The 25,521-nt window shown below is 37.8% G+C and overlaps 1 protein-coding gene and 1 long non-coding RNA gene across 2 annotated transcripts; both read left to right on the plus strand.

Moving 5' to 3' along the window:
* Positions 1-314: 314 nt before the first annotated feature.
* LOC111197621 (uncharacterized) lies at positions 315-3,910 on the plus strand. The gene is made up of 3 exons (XR_002652506.2): positions 315-604; positions 730-840; positions 949-3,910. It is a non-coding gene; the product is annotated as an uncharacterized LOC111197621 (long non-coding RNA).
* A 6,209-nt stretch (positions 3,911-10,119) lies between these two features.
* On the plus strand, positions 10,120-22,524 carry si:dkey-221h15.4 (uncharacterized protein LOC563950 homolog). The gene is made up of 6 exons (XM_007241415.3): positions 10,120-10,487; positions 10,799-10,933; positions 11,867-11,966; positions 12,836-12,980; positions 13,482-13,607; positions 20,157-22,524. Exons 1-6 carry the CDS (start codon positions 10,122-10,124, stop codon positions 20,317-20,319), a joined length of 1,035 nt encoding a protein of 344 aa, XP_007241477.1. The 5' UTR covers positions 10,120-10,121; the 3' UTR covers positions 20,320-22,524.
* Positions 22,525-25,521: the final 2,997 nt, after the last annotated feature.

Raw genomic sequence — 25,521 nt, forward strand, 5'->3', positions numbered from 1 at the left:
TAGTGGACTGAATCACACATTGTTCAGAATAGGTAAACACCCAACAGGTAACTGTGCTCTTTGTAATCAACCTGAGACAATTGAGCATGTGTTGGTTCATTGTCCAGCCTATGTCAGGGAACGGACTGAGGTGTTTGGGTCTTCTAGGGCTGCAGGAACAATGACAATAGGCAGTATGATATAAGAGGAGTGCAAAATGCTGAAGTTTCTTAAACTATCGGGTCTGGGCAATAGACTTTAGTGTCTCCCCTCCTTCCTCCTTTATTTATTTATTTATTTATTTTTTTTTTCCCTCTTAATAAATTACTTTATTATTTTATGGGATTATTTATTAGTTTAATGGTTCTGCCTATCTACTTACTATGTCGTACTATATGTGTCCAGTAAGTGGCAGTAATGCACCAAATATAGGCGTGCCGACTGCCAAAATCCAACAGAAAAGAAGAAGAACAAGAAAGGTGGAGGGTACTGTCTGCTGAGGGAAACCATGGACCATGTTCTTTTTTGTTGCAATAAATATGCTGTCCAAAGGAAAATTTTGTTTTCTTCTCTTAAACACAAGGGTCACAAAGAATTTTCTTGGACAGGATTGCTTTCTTATGGGGTAGGGATGGGTTCGGTTCACAAACTGTTTTTTCAATATTTGAAAGCTATTGGTATATTTGACTTTATTTAGGTTTTTTTATATATATATATTTTTTTTTTCTCGTGGCGGTAATGCACCTTTAGAAGAAGAAGAAGAAGAAGAAGAAGAAGGCTGGAGGGAAACTATTGTTTGCTGCCTTTTCCCCCCTTTCAATTGACCCATTTATTGAGATATCTCAGGATTTCTTGCTCAATGTAAGTACAATACAGTTGTATAAATATGGTTTTGTGTTGTACAGTAAATTGAAGTGATTTAGATTTTGTAAATATGTTTTCTGGATTATATGTTGATGTTTTACACAGAAGGGGATTTGTGTTTCTGGTGTATCATGGACTCAAAGAAGAGCTTTCCCTGTGGATTCTGTTATCATTCCTGGAAATAACTGGGTGGACTAAAGTATTTTGAAGATGCAAGCAAAGGACTATTGGTGAGCTCCATCCATGTTAAAGCTTTATACCTGGAAACATTCTGCAAGGACTGTGCTTATTGAACTCTATTGGAAATTCTAATGGGTCTGTAAATGTGCTTTGTTGTTGTTGTTGCTGCTGCTGTTTTTTTTTCTTTTTCTTTATGTCCTTACTGATACAATTTGTAAATATATCATTCACCGGGTGCGCTGTGCACGCGGCTACAGTAAAACAGTTCAGACGCGCACACCAGTTTTCACCAGTTTTCGGTGTAGATTATGGAATGCGGAGCGGAGAGGGGGTTTAATCTCTTACTGGCAGTTGGCAGCAGGAAGGAGCAGCAGTCAGTGGCAGCAGTCGATCACTACTGGTTGTAGGATTGAGCTGCCAATGGCAGCCGCCTATTCTGAGTGTCTAAAAATGGCAGCAGGAAGGAGCGGTCAGTGGCGGCCTTCAATCACTATAGAGGTAGGTTTAAGCCACAGGCAGCTGCCAGTTGAGTCGCGGCTGAAAATGACGGTAGCAGCCTTGAGGCTGAACGTTTCAATTAACAGCTGACAGCAGGAGGCGCCCGTCTCTCCGTAATATTTGGGCGTAGCTGTGCAGTGGCGCTGCGAAGGTAGGAGGGTGTATTCATGAACGCAAAACTCGGCGGACGAATCACAGCTGCTGCCACAACGCCGCGCGCGTAGTTACATTTCTAGTGAAGTGCACGTTAAGCAAGGGTCGTACAGACGTAGATTATACGCAGAAGCGTAAATTGCCCTTTTGTTTTGGTACCGTCCAGGGGCCTCATTTATAAAGAGTGCGTACGCATAAAAAGAGGGCAGAAATGTGCGTAAGCAACATCTCACGCAAGAATTGTGATTTATAAAGAAATACTTGGCGTGAAAACAAGCGTACATTTAAGCAAGGTTTGAGGCATGCGTATGCCTTCAAAAGTGTGCGGAGAGAGCGGGAATTAGTGGCATCATGTGGTAAAGTAGGGAATTGTAAGTAAATGCGCAAGTTTTTCTTCCTTCCGCATCTTAGATACCACATAAATCAAAATTAACAAAGGAAGATATTTTTTTTCTGCATGTATAGTTAAAATTATTTCTGTATCTTATTCTGTATTATATGTATATGTAGTGTTAATTTTCCACTAACTTGTATATTTCACTTTGAATATATATATATATATATATGTAAATATTATTATTATTATTGCAACAAATTATACTCTATAATAAAGAGAGAGGAAAGTGTTAAGGGCTGGTAATAGTTGCAGATAATTACGATCATAAACAGCTGTACCTAATTGCATAAAATAACAGCTCTAGAAATAGGCAGAAAATAGTGAGGCGCTGTCTGTTATAATGGCGTTTTTGGCATTACTTGAGTAATTAATTAAGTAATTTGGCATTACTTGATTACAGTTGCAGTCAATTTTTTTCTGTGCAAAGCAATTTGCTTCTTTGCGTCGACTTTTAAATCTGACCACTTTTTCTTTACCTCTGCAATAGTTCGGCTTGTGGAGCTCACATTGTTTACTGCTGCAGCCACATGCTGCCACTCAACAAACTTGCGTTTGTTGGTAATGCCACTACTAAGGCCACCAAACAACACATCCTTCCTTGCCTCAACCTCTGAAACAAGGACTTCCTCTTCACAATCTCCAAAATTTCGCTTCTTTGCTTTGCGTTCCTCCATCATCCCGATCAGAATGAATGGGGAATCACTCATTTAAATATTTATTGGGTGATTTGCATGGACTTTTCATGGGTAAATGTGGGTGGTACGGAGGCGGAGCGCGAGGCTTGGTAAGCTGCGCACATTTATAAGCAGATTGTGATTTATAAAGAGGAAACTGCGTTCAGGTGTGTGTACGCACACTTTTTTAAATCTGATTTTTTTTGGACGTACGCCATTTCCTGTTTTTTTGTGCGTACGCACACTCTCACTTCAGAACCTACGCAGAGTTTTATAAATGAGGCCCCAGGTGTTTACAATGTGAGTATCTTTTATGAAAATGACATATGAAATGCAGCCGACCTTACAGTACAAACTAATATTAGTAATATTGATAGATTTAGGTTGGTGTTGCTAGAAAGCTTAATAACACTGATTATGTCGCCATGCATCCAATTTAATACCACCTTTTTAATTAGCTGACTCAGCCGATCTCTGATAGCTAGCTAAATAGCTAGCATCACGACCTTGCAACTAAAGTAACGTTATATTTGTTTAACACTAAACCCAGTTCATGAGTATTTATTATATTGCATGTTTTAAGAAAACACTAAAATGAAGAGGACCGGACAGCACTCGTATAATGTCCAGTATATTTGACTCACAGATAAAACACGAACGTTTCGGCACTTAGACCTTGAAGGTCTAAGTGCTGTCCGATCCTCTTAATTTTTGCGGATTGTTTTTTGCTGATTTAGCACGTGAGAAGTATTTGGGAGGGCAGCCTGTTTTTTTTTTTACTTTTTTAAATAAAAACACTAATTATGAAATTCATGGGGAAACATAATGGTGATGTTTAGTCAGTGTTTTATATGTCTAAAAAAAATAGAATGATCTTTTTTTTTGCTGTAAATGCAGTAGAACAAATTTTCGAACAATTTTCTGATTTTCTTGTTACTTGTTTTCTACTTAATGCTGTGTTATGTACATATTTTACTAGAATGCAGAGTCTGCTAAGAATTAAAAAAACAAAAGCAAAAAAATTTAATTTCTCTGACCTCATGGTAAAATAGTGACTCCTCTGGACTTAAAATGTATAAACTGGAAATCTTTCATTAGATACTCACACTGGCCATTCATTTACTTTACTATCTATCTGTCTGTCTGTCTGTCTGTCTGTCTGTCTGTCTGTCTGTCTGTCTGTCTGTCTGTCTGTCTGTCTGTCTGTCTGTCTGTCTGTCTGTCTGTCTGTCTGTCTGTCTGTCTGTCTGTCTGTCTGTTATCCTTCTCTCTACCACTACCTCCGTGTCTGTTCCTTGAATATTCAGCTGTCGGGGGTGTGTTTTTTTTTTTTTTTTTTTTTTAAGTGTGTTTTTAGTATTCCCTGTGTTGATCTAGAGACAGTTTCGTTGGCACCAGTCTACAAAGTCCTGTACCAGATCTATGTATCCTCAATCATTCCAATATGGATTTAGACAGACGACTTCAGCCCATGTTGATTTCTCAAGTAAAAGGTAGCTTCTTAGTGCCATCTTGTGGTACAACACTGTATATCTTATAAACATTTACATTTCCTTACATTTTATGATTACTACCACTCCTGTTATTTAGATCCTTCAAATAATATAAATACTGATACAGTACTTGGCTAAATATTTAAGAGCTGATAAACCAAGAAACTCTTGAAATATAACAGAATGACCCTATTAGCTACCATTTACCAAACGTAGCCTAAAAAGAAACACGCTATTAATTAATAAAATTCATGCACAAGGGGCGTGCCTACTACTCACATTAATTTGATTTAAAATACATTGAACAGCATTAATATTAGACTAATAAAAGGCATGAGCACCAGCGGTAATGTCTAAAGAAGGTATATTGTAAATTAGTAATTAAAAAACTGAAGAGCTCAGGTTCAGGAGCTCGGATCTGCAGTGAATTGCTTTGGACTGAGTCTCTCGCTAAGAGCATTGGCTGAACAGAGTTTAAATGTATTGGCTTTCAAAACTGAAAGGAGCTCATTATCTTATTATTAAACGTCGCTTTTTACTGCGCTTATTACAGCGTCAAGAGAGACACTAAAACGGCGCTTTTTACGTCATCTCATTGCACTGAGACGGCGCTCTGTACGGCGCGCCAAAAGGGTCGAAAAACGCTTTTAACGGCCTTTTCAACAGCGTTGTGAAATCATATGGCGTATATTACGGCGTAAAGCCCCCACAGAATGTTGTATTTGGCCCTTTTGGCGTTCCGTATTAGATAGCGCGACAGAGCGTTTTCTAAGTGCAGATGGCGGCTGCGTCCAGAAACCCCAAAAGTGTCTCCTTTTTTCCTACCGATCCTCCTCCTCTCCTCCGTGACCCAGAAACTGATTTTGTGACGCCATCTTGCCGCCTGTCCGAATACCGTAGGAGACGAAAGAAGCCGCTTAAAATCGAATAGGCTTCCAACGGAGGGTACGTGAGAGCATCCTACTCCGGAAGACTTTTAAGGATTATCGAATGACATCACTGCATCCACGCCCACAGAGCATGCGGGAATGGAGAAGGCAACGCACAAATATACGTCATAAGCATATTAATTAACTAGGTTCCTTATCTAATTAAACAGCCAGTAAAGCAGTAATCTAATGTTTAATTTAGGTAAGCTGTTCAGTAAAACTATATTAATGACCCTATATGTAACATGTTGTACATGTACACATCACTTCAACATGTATGCAAAATATAATATTTATTATTTATTAATATTTGTTTTTTGTTTTATTACATTAAATTAAATCATATTTCACTATTAAAATAATTTAATATTTATGCAACCTTCATCAATACCGAATCAGGCTGTTCTTTGAAGCTTAATATGCTTGTCAAAGTTATGATCTCTAGAATTTGGAATTGTGTTTATTGTTTTCTCGTTTTTATTCTTGTATGCGGAGCTCTATCCAGAAGCTGTGATTGGTTGCGCAGTTGAAGTGCTGAAAGTGAGCGTTGTGATTGGCTCGGTTCATCGGTAGACAACATCCTATCCAAAAGGGATCAGCTGTCCCATTTCCCCAATTACAGCTCCTTCCCCCCATTCCTCCTCCTCTCCTCTCCTCGATTCCTCCACCTTCTTCCGGGGTAGGAAAGGAGGAGTAGGAGAGAAGGAGTAGCAAAAGTTACTGGACGCAGCCGGCGTGACCGCGGTTGCTGCAGGCGCATCTCACTCGCGAGATTCTAACGCCGGATGTCACGTGTGACTCTTTTTTATTATAAAATATACATCTCCTCTAAAACCCCCTAAAAATCCAATATTTAGACTATCATATCTAATCACAAGCCAGTTCGTTTTCATGCAGTATTCAAAATATTTATTTGTTCATAATCAGCATTTTATATCATAATGAAGCTCAACTGGTGTAATTAGGCGTGTTCGACTTAACCTGGCGCTGCAAAGTCATAAACTATCATAATCTATAAGTCTCCCCATGACTTGTAAAATTCTTCATTCTAAGTAAGGTTTCTTGAGTCAGATATTATTACCCTTAATTACATTCCAGTGTATATCAATAATAATAGCAATAATAACAACAACAACAATAATAATAATAATGTTGTTGTTGTTTATTATTATTATTATTGTTAATATTATTATTATTATTATTATTATTATTATTATTAACAATAATAATAATAATAATAATAATAATAATAATAAACATTTCCCCTTCAAAAGGGTCTTATTTTCATTTTGAGGAATGGTTCTAATGAAATATTCTTCTTATAAATAAAATGGGCAAAACTGTATTCACACGGGGCCAACAGTTCTGGGGTGCGTTTCCCCGTACAACGACGGAGCCTAGCATTGAACTAACGTGGTACGATGCATCGTTAAACTAACTAACATCTGAAGTACGACCGTTTCCCGAAACCATCGTACTTTGTTGGTACCACAGAAGTCTGAACTATGTTGGTTTGAACCACCGTGGTCTTAACTAAGGTGTTTCCAGATGTGTTCGGCCAGACTTTCCCAGCAGAAAACGTGCAAAACTCACAATCTTTAAAATATTATGCAAAAAATAATAATGTATCATTTAGGCTATTTATATTGTAATTATCACCAGAACATAACGGATAACAATACTATTGATAAAATAACAATGAACTGCAAGTAAAATGTACACAATAATTGCTATATATTAATTGTTATTTGTAACAGACAGTGTTACTTAAAAAAACCATACACATATTTGCTATTGCAATATTTTTTTAAAATAAAATAATCACCATTCTGAATGAGTCTTATTCAAATGAGACCTGAGAAATGTGTGTTACTCAGTGGTTCAGCAGAGCGCCTACGACGGTGCAGCGCGCGGTGTTCTGTCGAATTGTGCAACCGATCGAGATGTGCTTCTCAACACCAGCGCCCATGCGTGGAAACATTTTTTATTTATTTATTGTTTTTTATGGTAATTCTGTTCTTTTTGGGTGCATTAAACAACCAGAAACCCCTTGCCATTATTTTTTTTATTTTTTATTATTTAGTATTACAAATGCGTAAATGACAGCTGATGATAATGAAAGTAATAATAAGTTAGCGATAATAAAAAACATAAGATTTATAATCACCTATAATAACCCTAAACTGTCTCCTGATATTTTGATTCAGGCTTTCCAAATATTCTACCGAAAGCATGTTTAAATATGGGGCTTTTTCTAGCAATTTTATATATATATATATATATATTTTTTTTTTCTTCTTTTTTTTTTTTTTTTTGGCCCAATATATATATTTTGTGTGGATATAGTTGTGGGAGTTCAGGGTTGGAAGGATCGGAGTGTGAGGTACAGGAGGGGGGTACAAGAAGAAGAAAAAGAAAAGAAAAGAAAAAAAACTAAATAAATAAAAAAACTAAACAAAAAACAAACAAACAAACAAAAAAAATAATAATAAAATAAAATAAACATAAAATAAACAAACATACATATATACACATACTCACATATCTAACTATACATATGCTTATACATATACACACATACATAAATATACATACATATTAATACATACACATAAATACATACACACACACGCACAGTTACTTCTATTCTATTGTTTTTTGCAAAAATATGTCATGTGTTATGGATTATGTCATGAAATGCCTACCACAATGGAGGCAAGAAACCGCCACCATGCCCCTGCGATCCAGAGGCAGATAGGGAAGAACCCAGTGGACCCAGACCATCCACAGCCCATTAGGAGCCCAGAAGACCCGCGGCCACACATCCCGATGGTAACCATGTGCACACCCCAGATGAGGACGGGGGAGACTCCAGACGAAGCCCCCATGGCAAAGAGCCAGAGTCCAGAGAGCCAAAGGAAGCGAGCAGCCCACCCCCCCGGCAGGCCAGCACCCCCTGCACGAGCCGAGCATGCGGCCCCCGAGATCCCAAGCACCCGGGAACAGCCCGGCCCCGAACAACCACCCGACCCACACCCCAGGCAGGGTGCACGAAACCAGGGTGTGAGAAGACCTGACCCCCCTCCTCCCCCCACCCAGCATGTTGCAGTGATATGAATGTGTATAATGAGAAGAATGATTGAAAGCTACAGTGCTATTAAAATTGGAGGGACAGCTGTAATATGAGAACTGAATAACAGCACCCAACCACACTGCCCCCCCAAAGGCCCTCAATGTCTAAAATGCGAAAATAAAATTGAGGAGCAGGGAGCAATTTTATATTTAAAAATTAAATATGCACTAGGGTAGTACGGTTTGACAGGGTAGCAAAACTCGACAGAACACCGGATGGAAACCTAGTTCGAATCCCAGTCGTGGTTTTATTCTCTTAATGTTTTTTTTTTTCATAATGGCAATTAATGTTATTATTTTTTACATAAATATTAATGTAGCCTACATATTTCTACGTATTTCCTGTAATATATTATTTAACAAATACTAATTGATAACATTTGTATAGGCCTAGAAACACACGTTGTATTGGCTAAATGATACATTTTCTTTATTCACACTCTGTCTGGCCCTGTTACCTCCAGAGGATAATTAGGTAATTCAAAACACCTGCTTATTACATGTCTCTATTTATTTCAAGACACTTTTTACTTAGTTTTTTCTTGTTATGAATATATTATTAAAAGACACCTTCTTGCCTACTGTATGGATATATTTGTTTCACTGGGTACAAACAATGCAAATATACCCTCAAAGGTCCTTAGGGTACAGGTGTTTACGTTAAAGCCATTTTAGAGTATTACCCCAGTGACAGTATAATAGCCTTATTCACAGAGTGCATATAGCACAGTGGGTTTAAAAAAATAATTATTAACTATTTCATAAATGTGCACAGCACAAGTTATCTTTACTCAAGAGATGCCTGCTTGAATAATTGACATACATCTTTCCAAGACTGTAAAATACATTTTAGCTAAAGAGCACTTCAGTGCACTCTTTTCACTACACTGAATTCATGTTTGCCAAATAAAGCTAAATGTTAAAGACATACATTAAAAAAAGGACTGAATTTTATTATTTTACCTGGGCGCACATGGGTAAAAGTGAAGTGGCTCAATTAATGTAATTAACACAAACATAAAAAAATAGGTACACTTGACATCTTAAATCCTCGTGCAGCAATATTAATGTGATTTATCAGCTTTCTGAGTCCTACCGTCCATCGTCTGCACTAATCACCAGGAACTAAGCTCCTAACGACAGGTCTAGAGCTGTAGTTGGAACGACGCAGCTGAACCACGGTAGTTGCGAATATTCGCTGGAACTACGGTTCTGGGAAACACCTGAGTAGCTTAACTAAGGTTCGTACTATGCAATTTACTAACGTGGTTACCTCCATAGTTCCAACCACGCTTTTGGGAAACACCTGCGTCGCAGCTGCATCGTCCAGACTATGTAAGTTGCTAACGTAGTTAGCAACTACGCTTTTGGGAAACGTACCCCTGAGCAGCACTGAGTAAATAAACACTGTGAGATCGGATTATCAGGAGCTTCTTTTTAGACTTTAATTTCTAAGATATGAACAGAGGGTTAAACTTGCGGATCATTTTATTATCGAAAACGGCTGGAAGACACCGTTTTTATTGGTTCAAAGACACCCTGAAATGTATTTGACAGGTTACTCTGAGATAAATATTCAAAAGTTAAAAATAAAGAGCTGTAGATGCCGGGATTTGACCCCGGGACCTCATACGATCAAAGCAAGCGCACTGCCACTAAGCTACATCCCCACGCTGACAGACTCATGTAAAATGTATTTTAGGTGAAGGTTCAACTATGTGTTTAACTGGGTGCCTAAAATAGATAGTACACCACAATTCACCACAAAGAAGAGACAGGAGCTATATAGCTAGTAAGGGAATTTAAAATACTAGTCAGGGTCATGCATATTTGGGTTATTCAGGTCTTAGAACAAGTATTGCTCAATTTGCGCTTCATCAAAGAAGTGTTTGAGCTTCTCTTCGGGGCAGTCTTTTATTTTTTCGAAGCGTTTGTGAGGCTTTTTGTTCCTCACACCAGGAAAGATGTGGAAGGTGAAGTAGCTCTGGTAACCGGGGCTGCCAATGGACTAGGAAAACGGATAGCAAACGAGTTGGGACGACTGGGGGCCACTTTAGTTCTTTGGGATGTGAACTGGGAAGCACTGGACAGAACTGCAAAGGAGCTGCGCCGAAACCTGGACGTGCGAGTTTACGCTTATGCATGCGATTGCAGCAGGAGGACGGAGGTCTATAGAGTTGCTGAAATGGTAATATTTTTTAAACAATATATTAGCAAAAACGCTTTCATTAAGGTCTGGCACCTAATATTTTGATTTATTAGAAAAATAATGTAATATTGTGTCAGAAATTGTCCTCTTTAGTTTTGCTCTAGTGCTCATATTTATTTAAAATAGAAGAAACACATATTGCAGTTCTTACAATAAAAGACTGCTGGATGCTCTCACTGGAACTTAGTTCTTCAGTAATTTTATCATGTGTCATTTAATAAAATATGCTCAGTCTCACAAAGAGCCAAAATGTTTTGTAGCCATGTTTTAAAAAAGGAATGTTTCAACAGGTGAAGAGGGAAGTTGGGGATGTGTCCATCCTTGTGAACAATGCTGGTGTGGTTACTGGGAAGTACACTTTTACAGAAGCACCTGACATCCTGGTGGACAGAACACTAAGACTCAATGTTGCTGCTCATTTTTGGGTAAATTATCTCTACCACGTTACAAATCACAGTATTTTCTTTGGAAGATGTTTTGTTGTTAAATATATCTCTGTTGTGTAGAACAAAAAAAGATCCTTAACTTTATTCTACACTTTTCTTTTTTTCTCTTCTCTCCAGTTAAAACAGTTGTTAAAACAGTGATGCTGAAGTTTTTAAAGCCGCAAGTGTGACTGCTAGTCTGAGAATAGTTCACCAACCAGAAATATCCAGCTGGCAGCATTCTGTGGACAGCATCCTGTTACCAATAATGAGGGACTAGAGGGTTACCAATGGAGTGAAAGTAGTCATAACCATTGACCATTGTGGTAACGTGGATAAGCAATCTCTGCCTTCAGGAGCATGACTAAAAATTTACTAGACTAGATATATGATCCTGTACGATACATCCTGTGACCACTAATGAGGAATTAGAGCAGAGTTGCCCAAGAATAATAATAAAGATTGATCAAATAGGGCCCTTGATGTCTATTAGAGTGTTCAGTGAGTGGACATTCAGCTGTTTTGCCATGTCAGAGGAAGCAGTGCAGCCCCATTGTAGTTCAAGTGTTTTTTTTTTGTTGCTGACAAAGTTCTAGTTTAGTTTTTTCAATCTAATATTCTGTGACTTTTTTATGTTATTTTAATAATACTGCATTCTACTTTTCTTTTGTTTTTTAATGTACATACTGAATCCCCAGTGCCTGCTTGGACAAAATCTTGCTGCTTGTTTTTTTTTTTTTTGTTACCTGAAGGTTTTTGACCCTCTCCCTCCTCAGACATATAAAATAAAAATATGCTTTCTTAATATCTACAACAACCTTCCTTTTACAATAGTTAACACATTCCCCACTTTGATTATATTGATTCATGTAAAATATAATGAACTAACGAAGAATCTCTACAAATCTTCATTTTCCTTTTCTAAACTTTCAGACTTACAAGGCATTCCTCCCAGCAATGATAGAAAGGAACCATGGACACCTAGTCTGCGTGTCTTGTCATGGAGGATTGTTTGCCATGAATGGCCTTGCAGGTAGGCCTGCTGAAAAAAAAAAAACAGATAGCAGTAAGAATGCTTTAGCCTCAGTGTATACATTCCCATATTTAGCAAAAACAATTGGACAATTAGACAATGCTAAAAAAACAACAACATAATAAATTTCCTAAATTTTATTGCAGACAGTACGCTCTTAGAGAAAATGGTACCATTCTGTACGTAGAATGGTACAACCACTTGTCACTATGGAAGTACCCCTTCAGATTTCACTTATAGCGACAAACATGCACCCTTACTGTTTGTACATTAAAGTACACTATAAAACACAGTTGTAGATTTCCTTTTTTGAATGGTACAGTACATACATGTTACCACTGTGTTTTAAAAATTACAATTATGCTCCTTGTAGTATTCTTTTAAAACACTTTAAAAAATTAAAATAATAAAATGTTTTTATTCCAGTTTATTAAGAGCCAACTTATGTTTAAATTACACTTAAATGATTACAAGGGACAATGAAAACAATTAGAAAAGGTGTACTTTTTGTGTGATGTACAACTTGCTCTTTAAGTTTTATTTATTTTGGCCAAGGAAGGGAATGTAGGAAGAATGAATGAGTGAATCATTAATGAAAGAAAGAATCTTACTATAAAAATATTTTTTACTTCTTAAATTCCACATTCATCAGTTCAAATACAGTGAAACCAAACCAAATAATAATAAATAGAGTGAAGTACATTTATATACTTTTCAAAGCTTTGAACCTGCACAGGTACAAAACAGTACTATGCAAGGTCAAATATGTACCTTTAGAAATACAGTTACTGATGATGTACAGTGGTTGTAGAATGCAGACAAATTTGAGTTCTGGTGCTATATGCAGCTCACACTTATTGTGTTTACAGACTACTGTGCAAGTAAATTTGCAGCCATTGGTTTTGCTGAATCCATTGCCCTGGAACTTCTTGTCCTTAAGAAGGAGGGAATTAAAACAACCATAGTGTATCCATATCTATTTGACACAACAATGTTCCAAGGATGCAGAACCAAGTAAGTGTTTGCATGCCTTTACATAATTGTCTCACTTTATCCTACTGTTGTATCGCATCAAAGAAGAACATTCATATATCCTTCAAAAAGTCTTTCAAAGTAATTGTTTGATATGTTTCATTGTAGATCAATGTACTGACTGACTTCAAGGGGCACCCTGATTTAAACAAAATATAGTCAGTATAGTTTATTTCAACACAACCTGCATCTACAGTCATTCTTAGCAGCGTTTAAGAACTGCTTGTGCAGTGACAGTTAAGTAGTGCAAGGACAGCTCAATGGTGGGTTTTGGAAGAGAATCTTTGGTCCAGCTACATTTAAAGGAAAGCAGTCTGTTTAGTAATCTAACCAGGTAAGGAAAGAATCTGTTGCAGAGTTTGGTGGTAGAATGGATGCAACTTTCAGGTTTTTTTTTAAATCAAACCACTCTTAAATATTGAATTATTGAATTCTGCAAACAGTGCACACTAATACTTCTATTAATACTTCTAATACTATCAGGTGGCCATTCTTACTTCCAATAATGAACCATAGAGAAGCTGCTAAGATGATAGTGGATGCAGTTTTGAGAGAGAAGATGCACCTAATGCTGCCAGGAAGTTTGTACTTCTTGATGGCGCTTAAGAGGTAAGTATTTATACTGACTCAATGGAGTTCTTGGGATTTTAAGTTTGGCTGATATGTTGATTATTCAGTAGTTCTCAAGAACTTTAAATTTAGACTTTACCAAATATTTTAATATCTGGTTCATTAATATTGATATTAGCAAATTTACAGGAGGACGTACAAGACAGCTAAATATTTATTATTATATTTGCTAAGCACTTTTCAAAAAGCAAAAGTTGTTTTTTTATTTATATTTTTTACAGTTTCAAAATGTGCACCCTGCATGCTGAGTAGTTAAGTGGCACTATGATCCGACCAAGAACCCCTGGTCACGCTGCTCGCTATCGGCAGCCAGAGCCTCAGAGAGTTCCATTGGCCATGCCTTCTCTGTTAGCTACAGTACCTTGTAAAAGTATTTGGCCCCCTTTGAACTTTTCAAACTTTGCCACATTTCAGGCTTCAAACATGAAGATATGAAATTGTATTTTTTTTGTGAAGAATCAACAACAAGTGGGACACAATTGTGAAGTGGAACAAAATTTATTGTACATTTTAAACTTTTGTTAAAAAATGTATTGTATATTTTAAACTTTTTTTTAGAAATAAAAATTGAAAAGTAGGGCGTATAATATTATTCGCCCCCCTTGCGGTAATGCTTTGAAGCACCACTTTTTGCTGCGATTACAGCTGCAAGTCGCTTAGGGTATGTCTCTATCAGTTTTGTACATCAAGAGACTGAAATTTTTGTCTATTCTTTCTTGCAAAACAGCTGTAGCTCAGTGAGGTTGGATGAAGAGCAGTTTTTAGCTCTTTCCACAGATTCTTGATTGGATTCTTTGACTTGGCCTGGATATGCTTATTTGTGAACCATTCCATTGTAGATTTTGCTTTATGTTTTGAATCATTGTCTAGTTGGAAGATAAATCTCCGTCCGAGTCTCAGGTCTTTTGCAGACTCCATCAGGTTTTCTTCCAGAATGGTCCTGTATTTAACTCCATCCATCTTCCCATCAATTTTAACCATCTTCCTTGTCTCTGCTGAAGAAAATCAGGCCCAAACCATGATGCTGCCACCACCATGTTTGACAGTGGGGATGGTGTGTTCATGTTGATGAGCTGCGTTGCTTTTACGCCAAACATAAACATAACATTTTGCACTGTGGCTAAAACTTTCGATTTTGGTTTCATCTGACCACAGCACCTTCTTCTACATGTTTGGTGGGTCTCTTAGGTGGCTTGTGGCAAACTTTAAACAAGACTTTTTATGGATATCTTTGAGAAATGGCTTTCTTCTTGCCAGATTTGTGTAGTTTACGACTGATTGTTGTCCTATGGACAGAGGCTCCCACCTCAGTTGTAGATCTCTGCAGTTCATCCAGAGTGATCATTGGCCTCTTGGCAGCATCTCTGATCAGTCTTCTACTTGTTTGAGCTGAAAGTTTAGAGGGACGGCCGTGTCTTGGTAGAGTTGCAGTGGTCTAATACTCCTTCCATTTCATTATGATCACTTGCACAGTGCTCCTTGAGATGTTTAAAGTGTGGGAAAAATTTTGTGTCCAAATCCGGCTTTAAACTTCTTTAAAACAGTATCTCAGACCTTATCTGGTGTGTTCCTTGGCCTTCATGATGCTTTCTGAACAGAAGTCTTTAAACAGAACTCTAAAACTATCATAGAGCAGGTGCATTTATACGGAGACTTGATTACACACAGGTAGATTCTATTTATAATCATCAGTCATTTAGGTCAACATTGGATCATTCAGAGATTGTCACTCAACTTCTGGAATTTTCTAAAAAAAAAGTTCACAATATCCAATAAATTTTGTTCCACTTGTTGTTGATTCTTAACAAAAAATTACAATTTCATATCTTTATTTTTGAAGCCTGCAAGGGGGCCGAATACTTTTGGAAGGTAGTGTAGTATATCAAACCAGCAATGCTGCATCATGCTTCACCCATGCTGGGAGCAGAAAAAGGGATACAAGAAACAGACATTATGATTTGCCTTCCATTTTGATCTGAGAAAATGCTTTGCTTTTCTGGTTATTGGCAGATTTTTTTTTTTTTTTACAATCTCCAAAAAAGAAAAGATGTGGACAGTATGAGTAATGTAATGCTTTGACTTTTATTTAAATGCAAACAGTATAAACAAAATGTATTTAATGTTTTATTAATTGAATTTCCTAATATATCCATTCCTGCATTTCAGACCTTTTGTTAAACACTACAATACAATGTTACAGTCATGAATTCCACCTAAAACGTAATTGTTTAAAGCATATGTTAACCATGTCCAGTTAATGTGTTAACATGTCTGGGATGGACCATCACATGCGTATTGTGTTCAGATAATTTTTTTTTTTTTTGTTGAAGAAATGAACACCGTGGGCTCAGGACCAAAGATAAAGTGTACCATTTAGACTGCTATCAGCAACAAGTACAAAAGCCAGGGTCTGTCATGGTGTGGGGGTGTGTCACTGCACTCCTGTGATGCAGCATTAATGCAGAAATGTCCATTGAGATCTTAGAGCAACATATGCTGCCACATCTTTTCTAGGGACTTTTTAACAAGACATAGCCAAACCACATAATGCAGACAAAGGCATGGCTGTGGAAGATAAGGGTATGGGTACTGAATTGACAGAGGATGTGTGGAGCATTTTAAGCCAAAAATACTGCAATGACCCCTTACTGTTGTACACCTAAGATGGGTTTACTAGAAAATAGGACATTTTTATTGTGGGTGTGAAAAAATGGTTAAGCATACAAACCATTAAAAATATCTTGGGTTCATACTGTCTGCAATCCAATATATGCCAAGGGAATTGTAAGAGACACTGTTTTTTTTTATCTGCTTTATTTCATTCTATTCTAACTTTTTCTGATTTGGGGTGGTTTCTTTCTTTAAAAAAATAGTGTGAAATGGATTTTCTCAAATAGCCCACTTCTGTTCACCCCCAGCAGCCAAAATACAGCGTTTTTATCCAATGCCCCCAAAAGACTTATGATGCTAGAAATAGGGGCATAGTGTTGCCCATGTAAATAAATGGCTGTTTTTACACCATTGATAAGCTCACAGTAGCTCCACACTTCATTGGTATAATTCTGAAAGCCCTGACATTTAAAACGAGGCACTGAGAACCTCTCAGCGAAACACAGGCAGTTCAAAACCAGCACGTCTCCTGTTCTGAGATCATAGCACTGATAAACTGCAGCAGCGTACCACTACCCCTGAACTAAACAATAATCTTTACCACAGACACACCCACTCTAACCTGAACTGAGATCTCACCAATTGCAAGGCAGTATACACCCTGGACAGGCCGCTGATCCATCGCAGGGCAGACAGACAGACACACAAACACACTCGCACCAAGGGGGATGTTTCATTAGCATGTGGGAGGAATCCGGTGGACCCAGAGGAAACCCATGCAGAGATTGTGCAAACTCCACACAGAAAGAATCGAACACAGGCCATCTTGCTGTGAGGCGACAGCGCTACCCACTACACCACCGTTCCGCCCCATTTTTGTAATTTTTGAAGTAGTTTTTAAAATAGGTCATTTTACTTTTACTTAAGTCGCTACATTGGAAAACTCCCCGTTACTGAGTAAACAAATTTAATGCTGGGAAAACAACGGATGCTTGCGCGTGGAATAACAAGGCAATAATGTCCTCATGCAATTTAAAATGTGCCCTGCCAGACAGAGCTGTCAGCTTTCAAAACTTCCACATCAAACCTGCGAAAACATGTGGTGGTAAGTATTTTTATCAACAAACAATCTGCTTAAATAAAAAAAAAAACATGTAAATAGCAGTTAAAGCAAAGAAAAAGTTATAAAATAAAACTGTATAAGTATAAAAATACAGTTTAAAGTCACATATATGACCATAACTTTTTAGCAGTAAAGAAAAAAATTGATCATCCTATGCGTCTCTCCAAGATGGTGGCGCATGCACACGCAGCGGCTTCTCTCTCTCCAGAGGAAACAGCGTTTTTGTTTTTTTTGTCCTGTAAGTCGCAGAGTTTTTGTAAGACTTTGTCGTGCATTCACGTCCTGAAACCCACCTACAGCCGTGAGTTTCTGCTTAAAGCTGGCAGAAACTCACTTTTGGAGTTTAATCGCAAGTGTATTGATGATGTAACTGACCTCAGGACCATCACTGTTTAGGCTAATCAGAAGCCATGGCTGACAGGAGAGGTCCACAAGCTCCTGAAGGCTAGAAATGCAGCCTTCAGAACAGGAGACCAGGCCGGCCTGGGGACAGCAAGGGCCAACCTGTCCCGCGGCATCAGGAAAGCTAAGAGGCTGTACTCAAAGAAGATATCCCAACGCTTCAGTGACAGCAGAGACACACGGAACCTGTGGCAGGGAATTCAGTCTATCACAGGCTATAAACCCCATCCACAGACCTGCGACAGCAACATCTCTCTGCTAAACGACCTGAATGGATTCTTCGCAAGGTTCGAGCCACTCAACTACACACCAGAAATCCATCCCTCCACCTAGTGACCAGGTGCTGACGCTGTCCCCAGACAGTGTAAGAAGAGCATTCAGCAGGATCAATGCCTGAAAAGCTCCTGGGCCTGACAATATTCCTGGTTGTGTGCCGAAAGACTGTTCCTGGGAACTCGCAGAGGTTTATACTGACATCTATAACACCTCTCTGAGTCAGGCTGGGGTTCCCATATGCTTCAAACCACCACCATCATCCCTGTCCCAAAGAAGGCATCGCCATCCTGTCTCAGCGACTATTGTCCGGTTGCACTCACCCCCATTCTCATGAAGTGCTTCGAACAACTAGTCATGCACCACATCAAGTCTCCAGGAGCGAGGTGAGCCGTCTGGCCTCCTGGTGCAAACATATCACTCTATGAACGAAGAGAAGACTAAGGAGATTGTTGTGGACTTCAGGAGATCTTACACACAGCACACTCCTCTGTCCATCAACGGAACTGCTGTGGAGAGGGTGAGCAGCACCAAGTTCCTGCGTATGTATGTCACAGAGGACCTCTTCTGGAGCACCAACTCAGCATCACTGGCCAGGAAGGTAAAGCATCCTGCCGTAGGACCCTCCAGCGCATCGTGAGAGCAGCTGAGAATATTGTTGGCACCTCTCTTCCCTCCCTTCAGGACTTGTACAGCTCCCGCCTCCCACAGAAAGCCTTATGCCTGGCAGGAGATCCCTCCCACCCACTACACAGCTTCTTCAGCCTGCTGCCATCAGGGAGGAGACTGCCATCAGGCTGTAAGAATGCTGAACTCTGTTCCTGCTCTACCCCCCATCCCAATCCTGCCCCATCACAAACTCACTCAGCATCCTGACCCCCACCCCCCACCAACTCTGTACTAGAACACACACAGTACTGGAACTTACTTGCACTACACACCCCATACCTGCACTACTGCTATACTTGCACTGTCAATACACATTTTAATTCCCCAAGAACTGTGAACTTTAAGAACTTAACGCACTCATTCACTTTACCAGGCTTAAGCTATATACCATATTTGCACTAATGTTATACGGGTTCTATTTATACTGTCATTCCATCTCAATCACCATCAATATTGCACTATTGTCTTCCGTCTTACGTATGTCTATTGTGTTCTTGTTGTATTGTACATATAGTGTCTTCCACTCTTTTATATGATATACCTTTTTTCTTTTTATTTATATTTATATATCTTATTTCACCCCCCACCCCACCACTACTGCACCTTGTTTCTCTCTCATGTATGTCTATTTGTGTCCCTGCTGTATTGTACACACAGTGTCTAGCATTCTCTTTATTATATCTATTATCTGTATTTGCTGTACAATTTGGGAAGGAGAGTAATGTAATTTCAATTCTCTGTATGTCCTGTACATAATGCAGTATTGACTATAAAACTACTTGACTTGACAATGCCACTTGTTCTTGGAAATGTTTTATGGGGTGGTCTGAACAAATACTGCCTGAAAGATCCAAATTATTATGTGAAATAATATTTCATTAAAAACAATTTAATTTATGATTTGTTGTACTTTTTTACATCAAATAATTAAAATTAACTATGTAACTTTTACACAAAGTAAATTTTAAATTGAGTACTTTTTTACTTTTACTCGAGTAAATTTTTAGATGGGTGCTTTTACTTTTACTTGAGTAGAGTTTAAAGGATTTAAAGCAAAGTAAAGGTATTTTTACTTAATTAAAAATTTTCAGTACTTTTTCCACCTCTGGCAATGCCCCTATCACTAGCATTGGAAGCCTGTTGAAGCAAAAGCTAAAAGTGTTATTTTTCGGAATGCTGGGGCGTGAACTGTAGTAATAATCAAGTTTCACTACACCCCAAATTCATTTTACACCGGAGTTCTCTTCTAAAAGAGCCAATGGATGCTGAATGTTGGGACAAATAGGCTAATTAAGGCTGTTGCCTTGATAAATTTTGACAAAATTTTGTGAACGCAAACCCTCCATACTTTTGCATTCTACTGTACACTTAAGTATATGTTGTTATCCACAGAATTGTAATACTTTGACAAGTAAATAGATTGAAAAAAATCTTCTTTTTCTTTCTTGCAGTTTTATGCCAGCCAAACTTGGCATTATCTTCATCAGCTTTTTTGGAGGCTTGGATCTGATGGATCACTTCCAAGGTGTTCCCATTCCCACTAGTACCTACAAAAGAACTCTACACGAATTAAACCACAGCATCAGTGAACTACAGAGCACCTTTTATGATTAACTGCAACGTTTTAAGTTTTGTACAACCTTAGTTATCAATACAAAACAAAAAATCCAGTGTTGGGATAGAAGTATTGGGGCACCTACACATAACACTTACATGATGTTTCCATTCTAAATCTTTTTTTAAATAAGTATGTACTTTGTCGCCACTTTGCAGATTAACAACATCCACTCTTCTTTAAATGGTTTCTATTTGAATTTTAAGCATGTCTATGAAAAGTTTAATTAAGAAGAGCCCTTAATGTTGGACAAGAAAATGTATTCTAGTTACTTGATTGATAAGATGATGTTTGTGTGGGTTGAGGTTAGGTGTCTGTGCAGGCTAGTCATTCTCCACCACAGTCTTACCTTTGCCTCTATAAATATTGCTTTTATTGATTCAATAGAACTTTTGCACTATGCACTATAATGTGATGATGTGGAAATTCTGGGCTGATATCTGAGATATTGGTATTTACAAGTAGACACCGCAGTATAACTCTTGAAACTAATTTAAGCTTTCAACCAACTGTATGCAAACAATTAAATAAAAGCTATCTCCTAAAAATTGTTTTACATTTTCGGTTTCATATTTTTGTTGGTTTTACATTTATTTAGCTTACATACATTGGTCACAGCTTTAAACTCTCTTTTTTCAATTAATGATACATAAAATAATAGATCTAATGAAACCAATACGAATAAAAAACATTTATGTAACATATATGTTACATTACAATGCAAGTTCAATTATACCAGTAGTCATTAGTAGTAGAAGACCTAGGACCAGCATTTTTACAAAACATGCCATTAATCTACAAAAGTTTAGTGTTTTCAGTAATTGTAATAATCTTATACACATTAAGCCATCTCATATTACTGTAAACCAAAAGGAAAACAGATAATCCAATGAGTAATCTTGAAATAAAAAAAAAAGAAAAGGTTTAGGTATTATCCATTTAAATATTAGAAGCCTACTACAGAAAGATGGATGTGAATGGATCATCTTAAAATCCTGGTTGCACAATCTGATCCTGATATAATAGTTTTAACAGAGACCTGGCTTAGTCATATAACCAATGATGAAGTTGTAGTTTTAAATAATTTTTATCCTTCATAGAAAAGATAGAATTTCAAGGGGAGGGGGAGTTGCTATTTACACCCGAGTAAATACAGACTACGGTTTTATGTGCAGTATCTAAAGAAAAATGTTATGAGTTTTAGCCCTTAAGGTTTCACTTGGGAAAAAATAACTCTCTTGTTTTAATTGGGATATACAGGCCTCCCTCTGCCGCAGGAATTAGCTGATCTTTTATCTAAATTTAGTAGTTCTGAATTGCTGGTCCTAGGTGATTTTAACCTCAACTGGCTTTCTAATGCATCCGATCACTTAAAGGAAATATGTGGAAATCTTACCCTAACACAATTAATCAATGAACCAACTCGTCCAAATCTGAAAGAACCTACCAAGTCAACCCTGATAGATCTAATACTGTCCAATAAAGCTGACAAAATTACTGCCTCAGGAGTTTTTGATCTTGGCATAAGTGATCATTGTCCCATCGGATGCATTAGAAGCAGTTGTACAAACAAAACAGGCTCTCGATTGGTGGTTAGAAGAAATTTTAATAATTTTAACGAGCAAGCTTTTCGTTCTGACTTGGCAATGAGTAAAATCTACCTTACTTCAGAAATCCCTGATGTGGATGGGGCACTAAACAATTTCAGTAAAACTTTTCTAACAGTGGTAAACAAACATGCCCCTGTCAAAAAGTCAAGAATAAGAGACATGTCAAGCCCCTGGTTTACAGGTGAAGTTTCCTCCATTGTTTAAGGCCAGAAATAAAGCTTGGTCAACTGCTAGACGCTCAGGGGAGAGAGACCATTGACTTACTTTTAGACTAAATATATGTACTTCTGTTGTTAGAAAAGCTAAATCAGAATATTACCTCAACTTAATCACCAGCTCTAGAAACCTTCAAAACTTCTGAAAAAGTAATAAATAGTAGTAAATTCCCTCAAAAATAATTCTCATCCCTTTCCATCCAGTGTTTTAGTTAATGATAAGCTAATTTCTGGCCAGGAAAATATGGAAATATGTCAAGCTTTTAACACACATTTTGCTGCAGCTGGCCACATCTTTGATAAAAATAGCACAAACATATTGAATAAAACTGATCCCAACTCTACTGTTTCTAAAACACATGGTCTCATCTCACTTTAGCCATTTTCTCCATATTTAGTTGCTAATGCCCTGGCTAAAATGAATCCACAAAAAGCCACTGGAGAAGATGGGCTGGACCCCTTTTTATTGCGTCTCGCAGCCCCAATTATATTGGAATACATTTTATGCATTTTTAATCTCTCAGTTTTATCTTGCAGAATTCCCAGGGTTTGGAAAACAGCTCATGTAATTCCTCTGCATAAAGGTGGTGAGACATCAGAGTTAAATAATTATAGACCAATCTCAAAACTGTCGTGTTTAGCAAAGATTTTAGAATCTCTAGTGAACCAACAATAGAAATAATTTCTTCTCGAAAATTCTACGTTATCTAAATATCAGTCTGGTTTTAGAGAAGGACACAGCACTATCTCTGCTACAACATTGATTTTAAATTATCTCTATTCAGAAATAGACAAGAAGAAACATTGTGCAGCTATTTTTATTGACTTAACAAAAGCCTTCGACACAGTTGATCACTCTCTTCTTTTAGGGAATTTAGAAATTATTGGCTTTGATGAATCTGTTCTGGAATGGACCCAAAACTACCTCACTGACAGAAAACAGTCCATGTCATTGAATAATTATGAATCAGATTTGGTATCTGTGTCTAAAGGCATCCCACAAGGTTAAATTGTGGGTCCAGTTCTATTTAATATATACATAAATAATATTGCTGCCTCTGCTTCTACTTCAGACTGCAAAATCCACCTTTATGCATATATTGCTCAGCTGATTCTGTTCAGGCTCCAACAAGAAAATTACAAAGCTCATTTATAGCCTTACAAGTTGCATTGTATAAGCACAAACTAGTTTTAAATGCCATGAGTTTATGTTGTTTTCCAGATCTCTAAACACCGATTTTAGTACTTTAAACATTACAACCCTGGAATGATCCAGCATTGAGAGAGTCACAGAGTATAAATACCTTGGCATATGGCTGGATGATAAACTCAGTTTTAAACCACACTTAAGTAAACTAATCAGTAAATGCATACAGAAGCTGGGTTATTTTTATAGACACAAGTCCTGTTTCCCCATGCACGCCAGAAAAAGAATAGTTGAGGCAAATTTACTATCAGTGCTGTATTTGTGTAGGTGCTATCGCATAGATTACTTACAGAACAACTTAAAAATGATTTGTCCCAATAGCATGTGTCCTTTTTTCTGTGGAGGGAGAACTGAAATCGATGTGGGAATGGTCCTCTCATTTAACTATAGTAGCACATCATCAATGTGTATATTAATTTATCCTCAAATATATTACTATTGTTAGTGATACACTTTTTAAAAATATTAATTAATAAAAAAAATATATATATTTTATTAATTATATGTTAGGGGTGCTGGGTGGTCTGGCCGTTATGTAGCTTTCCATCAGCAGCCGGAGCCCTGAGAGAGCACAATTGGCCTTGCTGTCTCTGTGATGCTAATCACTCTGAGGTTGGTGTTGTTCAACACAAAGGCGCTGTAAGCTGATGTATTAGAACCAAGTTGCTGCGCTTTCCTCTGGGCGTGCTGTGAGGCTACTCGACAATGATGCATCAGTAGCAGTTCGAAAAGAGGCGGTGGCTGACTTCACATGTGTTAGAAGAGTTCTTCAGCCTCCTTGTGTTGTGGCATCACTTGAGATGGGGGATATACAGTGCCTTGCAAAAGTATTCAGCCCCCTTGAACTTTTCAAACTTTTGCCACATTTCAGGCTTCAAAAATAAAGAAACGAAATTGTATTTTTTGTGAAGAATCAACAACAAGTGGGACACGATCGTAATATTAATATTAATATTATTCGGCCCTTTTATTTTCAGTGCAGCAAACTCACTCCAGAAGTTGAGTGACAATCTGAATGATCCAATGTTGACCTAAATGACCTAGGTGTAATCAAGTCTCCCTATAAATGCACCTGTTCTGTTTAAAGTGCAGAAAGCATCATGAAGACCAAGGAACACACCAGGCAGGTCCGAGATACTGTTGTATACTGTTGACACGATTTGGACACAAAAAGATTGCCCACACTTTAAACATGTCAAGGAGCACTGTGCAAGTGATCATATTGAAATGGAAGGAGTATTAGACCACTGCAACTCTACCAAGACCCGGCCGTCCCTCTAAACTTTCAGCTCAAACAAGGAGAAGACTGATCAGAGATGCTGCCAAGAGGCCAATGATCACTCTGGATGAACTGCAGAGATCTACAGCTGAGGTGGGAGACTCTGTCTTTAGGACAACAATTAGTCGTACACTACACAAATCTGGCCTTTATGGAAGAGTGGCAATAAGAAAGCCATTTTTCAAAGATATCCATAAAAAGTTTTAAAGTTTGCCACAAGCCACCTAGGAGACACTCCAAACACGTAGAAGAAGGTGCTGAGGTTAGATGAAACCAAAATCGAATGTTTTGGCCACAATGCAAAACGTTTTGTTTGGCGTAAAAGCAACACAGCTTGAAAACCACTGAAAACACCATCCCCACTGTTAAACATGGTGGTGGCAGCATCATGGTTTGGGCCTGCTTTTCTTCAGCAGGGACAAGGAAGATGGCTAAAATTGACTGGAAGATGGATGGAGCCAAATACAGGACCATTCTGGAAGAAAACGTTCACAAATAAACGTATACAGGTGGTAAAACGGCCAAGTCAAATTTCAGACCTGAATCCAATCAAGAATCTGTGGAAAGAGCTGAAAACTGCTCTCCATCCAACCTCACTAACCTCCAGCTGTTCTGCTAGGAAAAATGTAAAAAAATTCAGTCTCTTGATGTACAAAACTGACATACCCCAAACGACTCGCAGCAAAAGCCGAATAATATTGCACGCCCTACTTTTCAATTTTTATTTCTAAAAAAGAGTTAAAATATTCAATACATTTTGTTCCACTTCAAGATTGTGTCCTACTTGTTAATTCTTCACAAAAAATAAAATTTCATATCTTCATGTTTAATGCCTGAAATGTGGCAAAAGGCAAAAAAGTTCAAGGGGTTTGAATACTTTTGCCAGGCAC

The sequence above is a fragment of the Astyanax mexicanus genome, chromosome 1 (genome assembly GCF_023375975.1).
Source record: "Astyanax mexicanus isolate ESR-SI-001 chromosome 1, AstMex3_surface, whole genome shotgun sequence".
NCBI classification, from domain to species: domain Eukaryota; kingdom Metazoa; phylum Chordata; class Actinopteri; order Characiformes; family Acestrorhamphidae; genus Astyanax; species Astyanax mexicanus.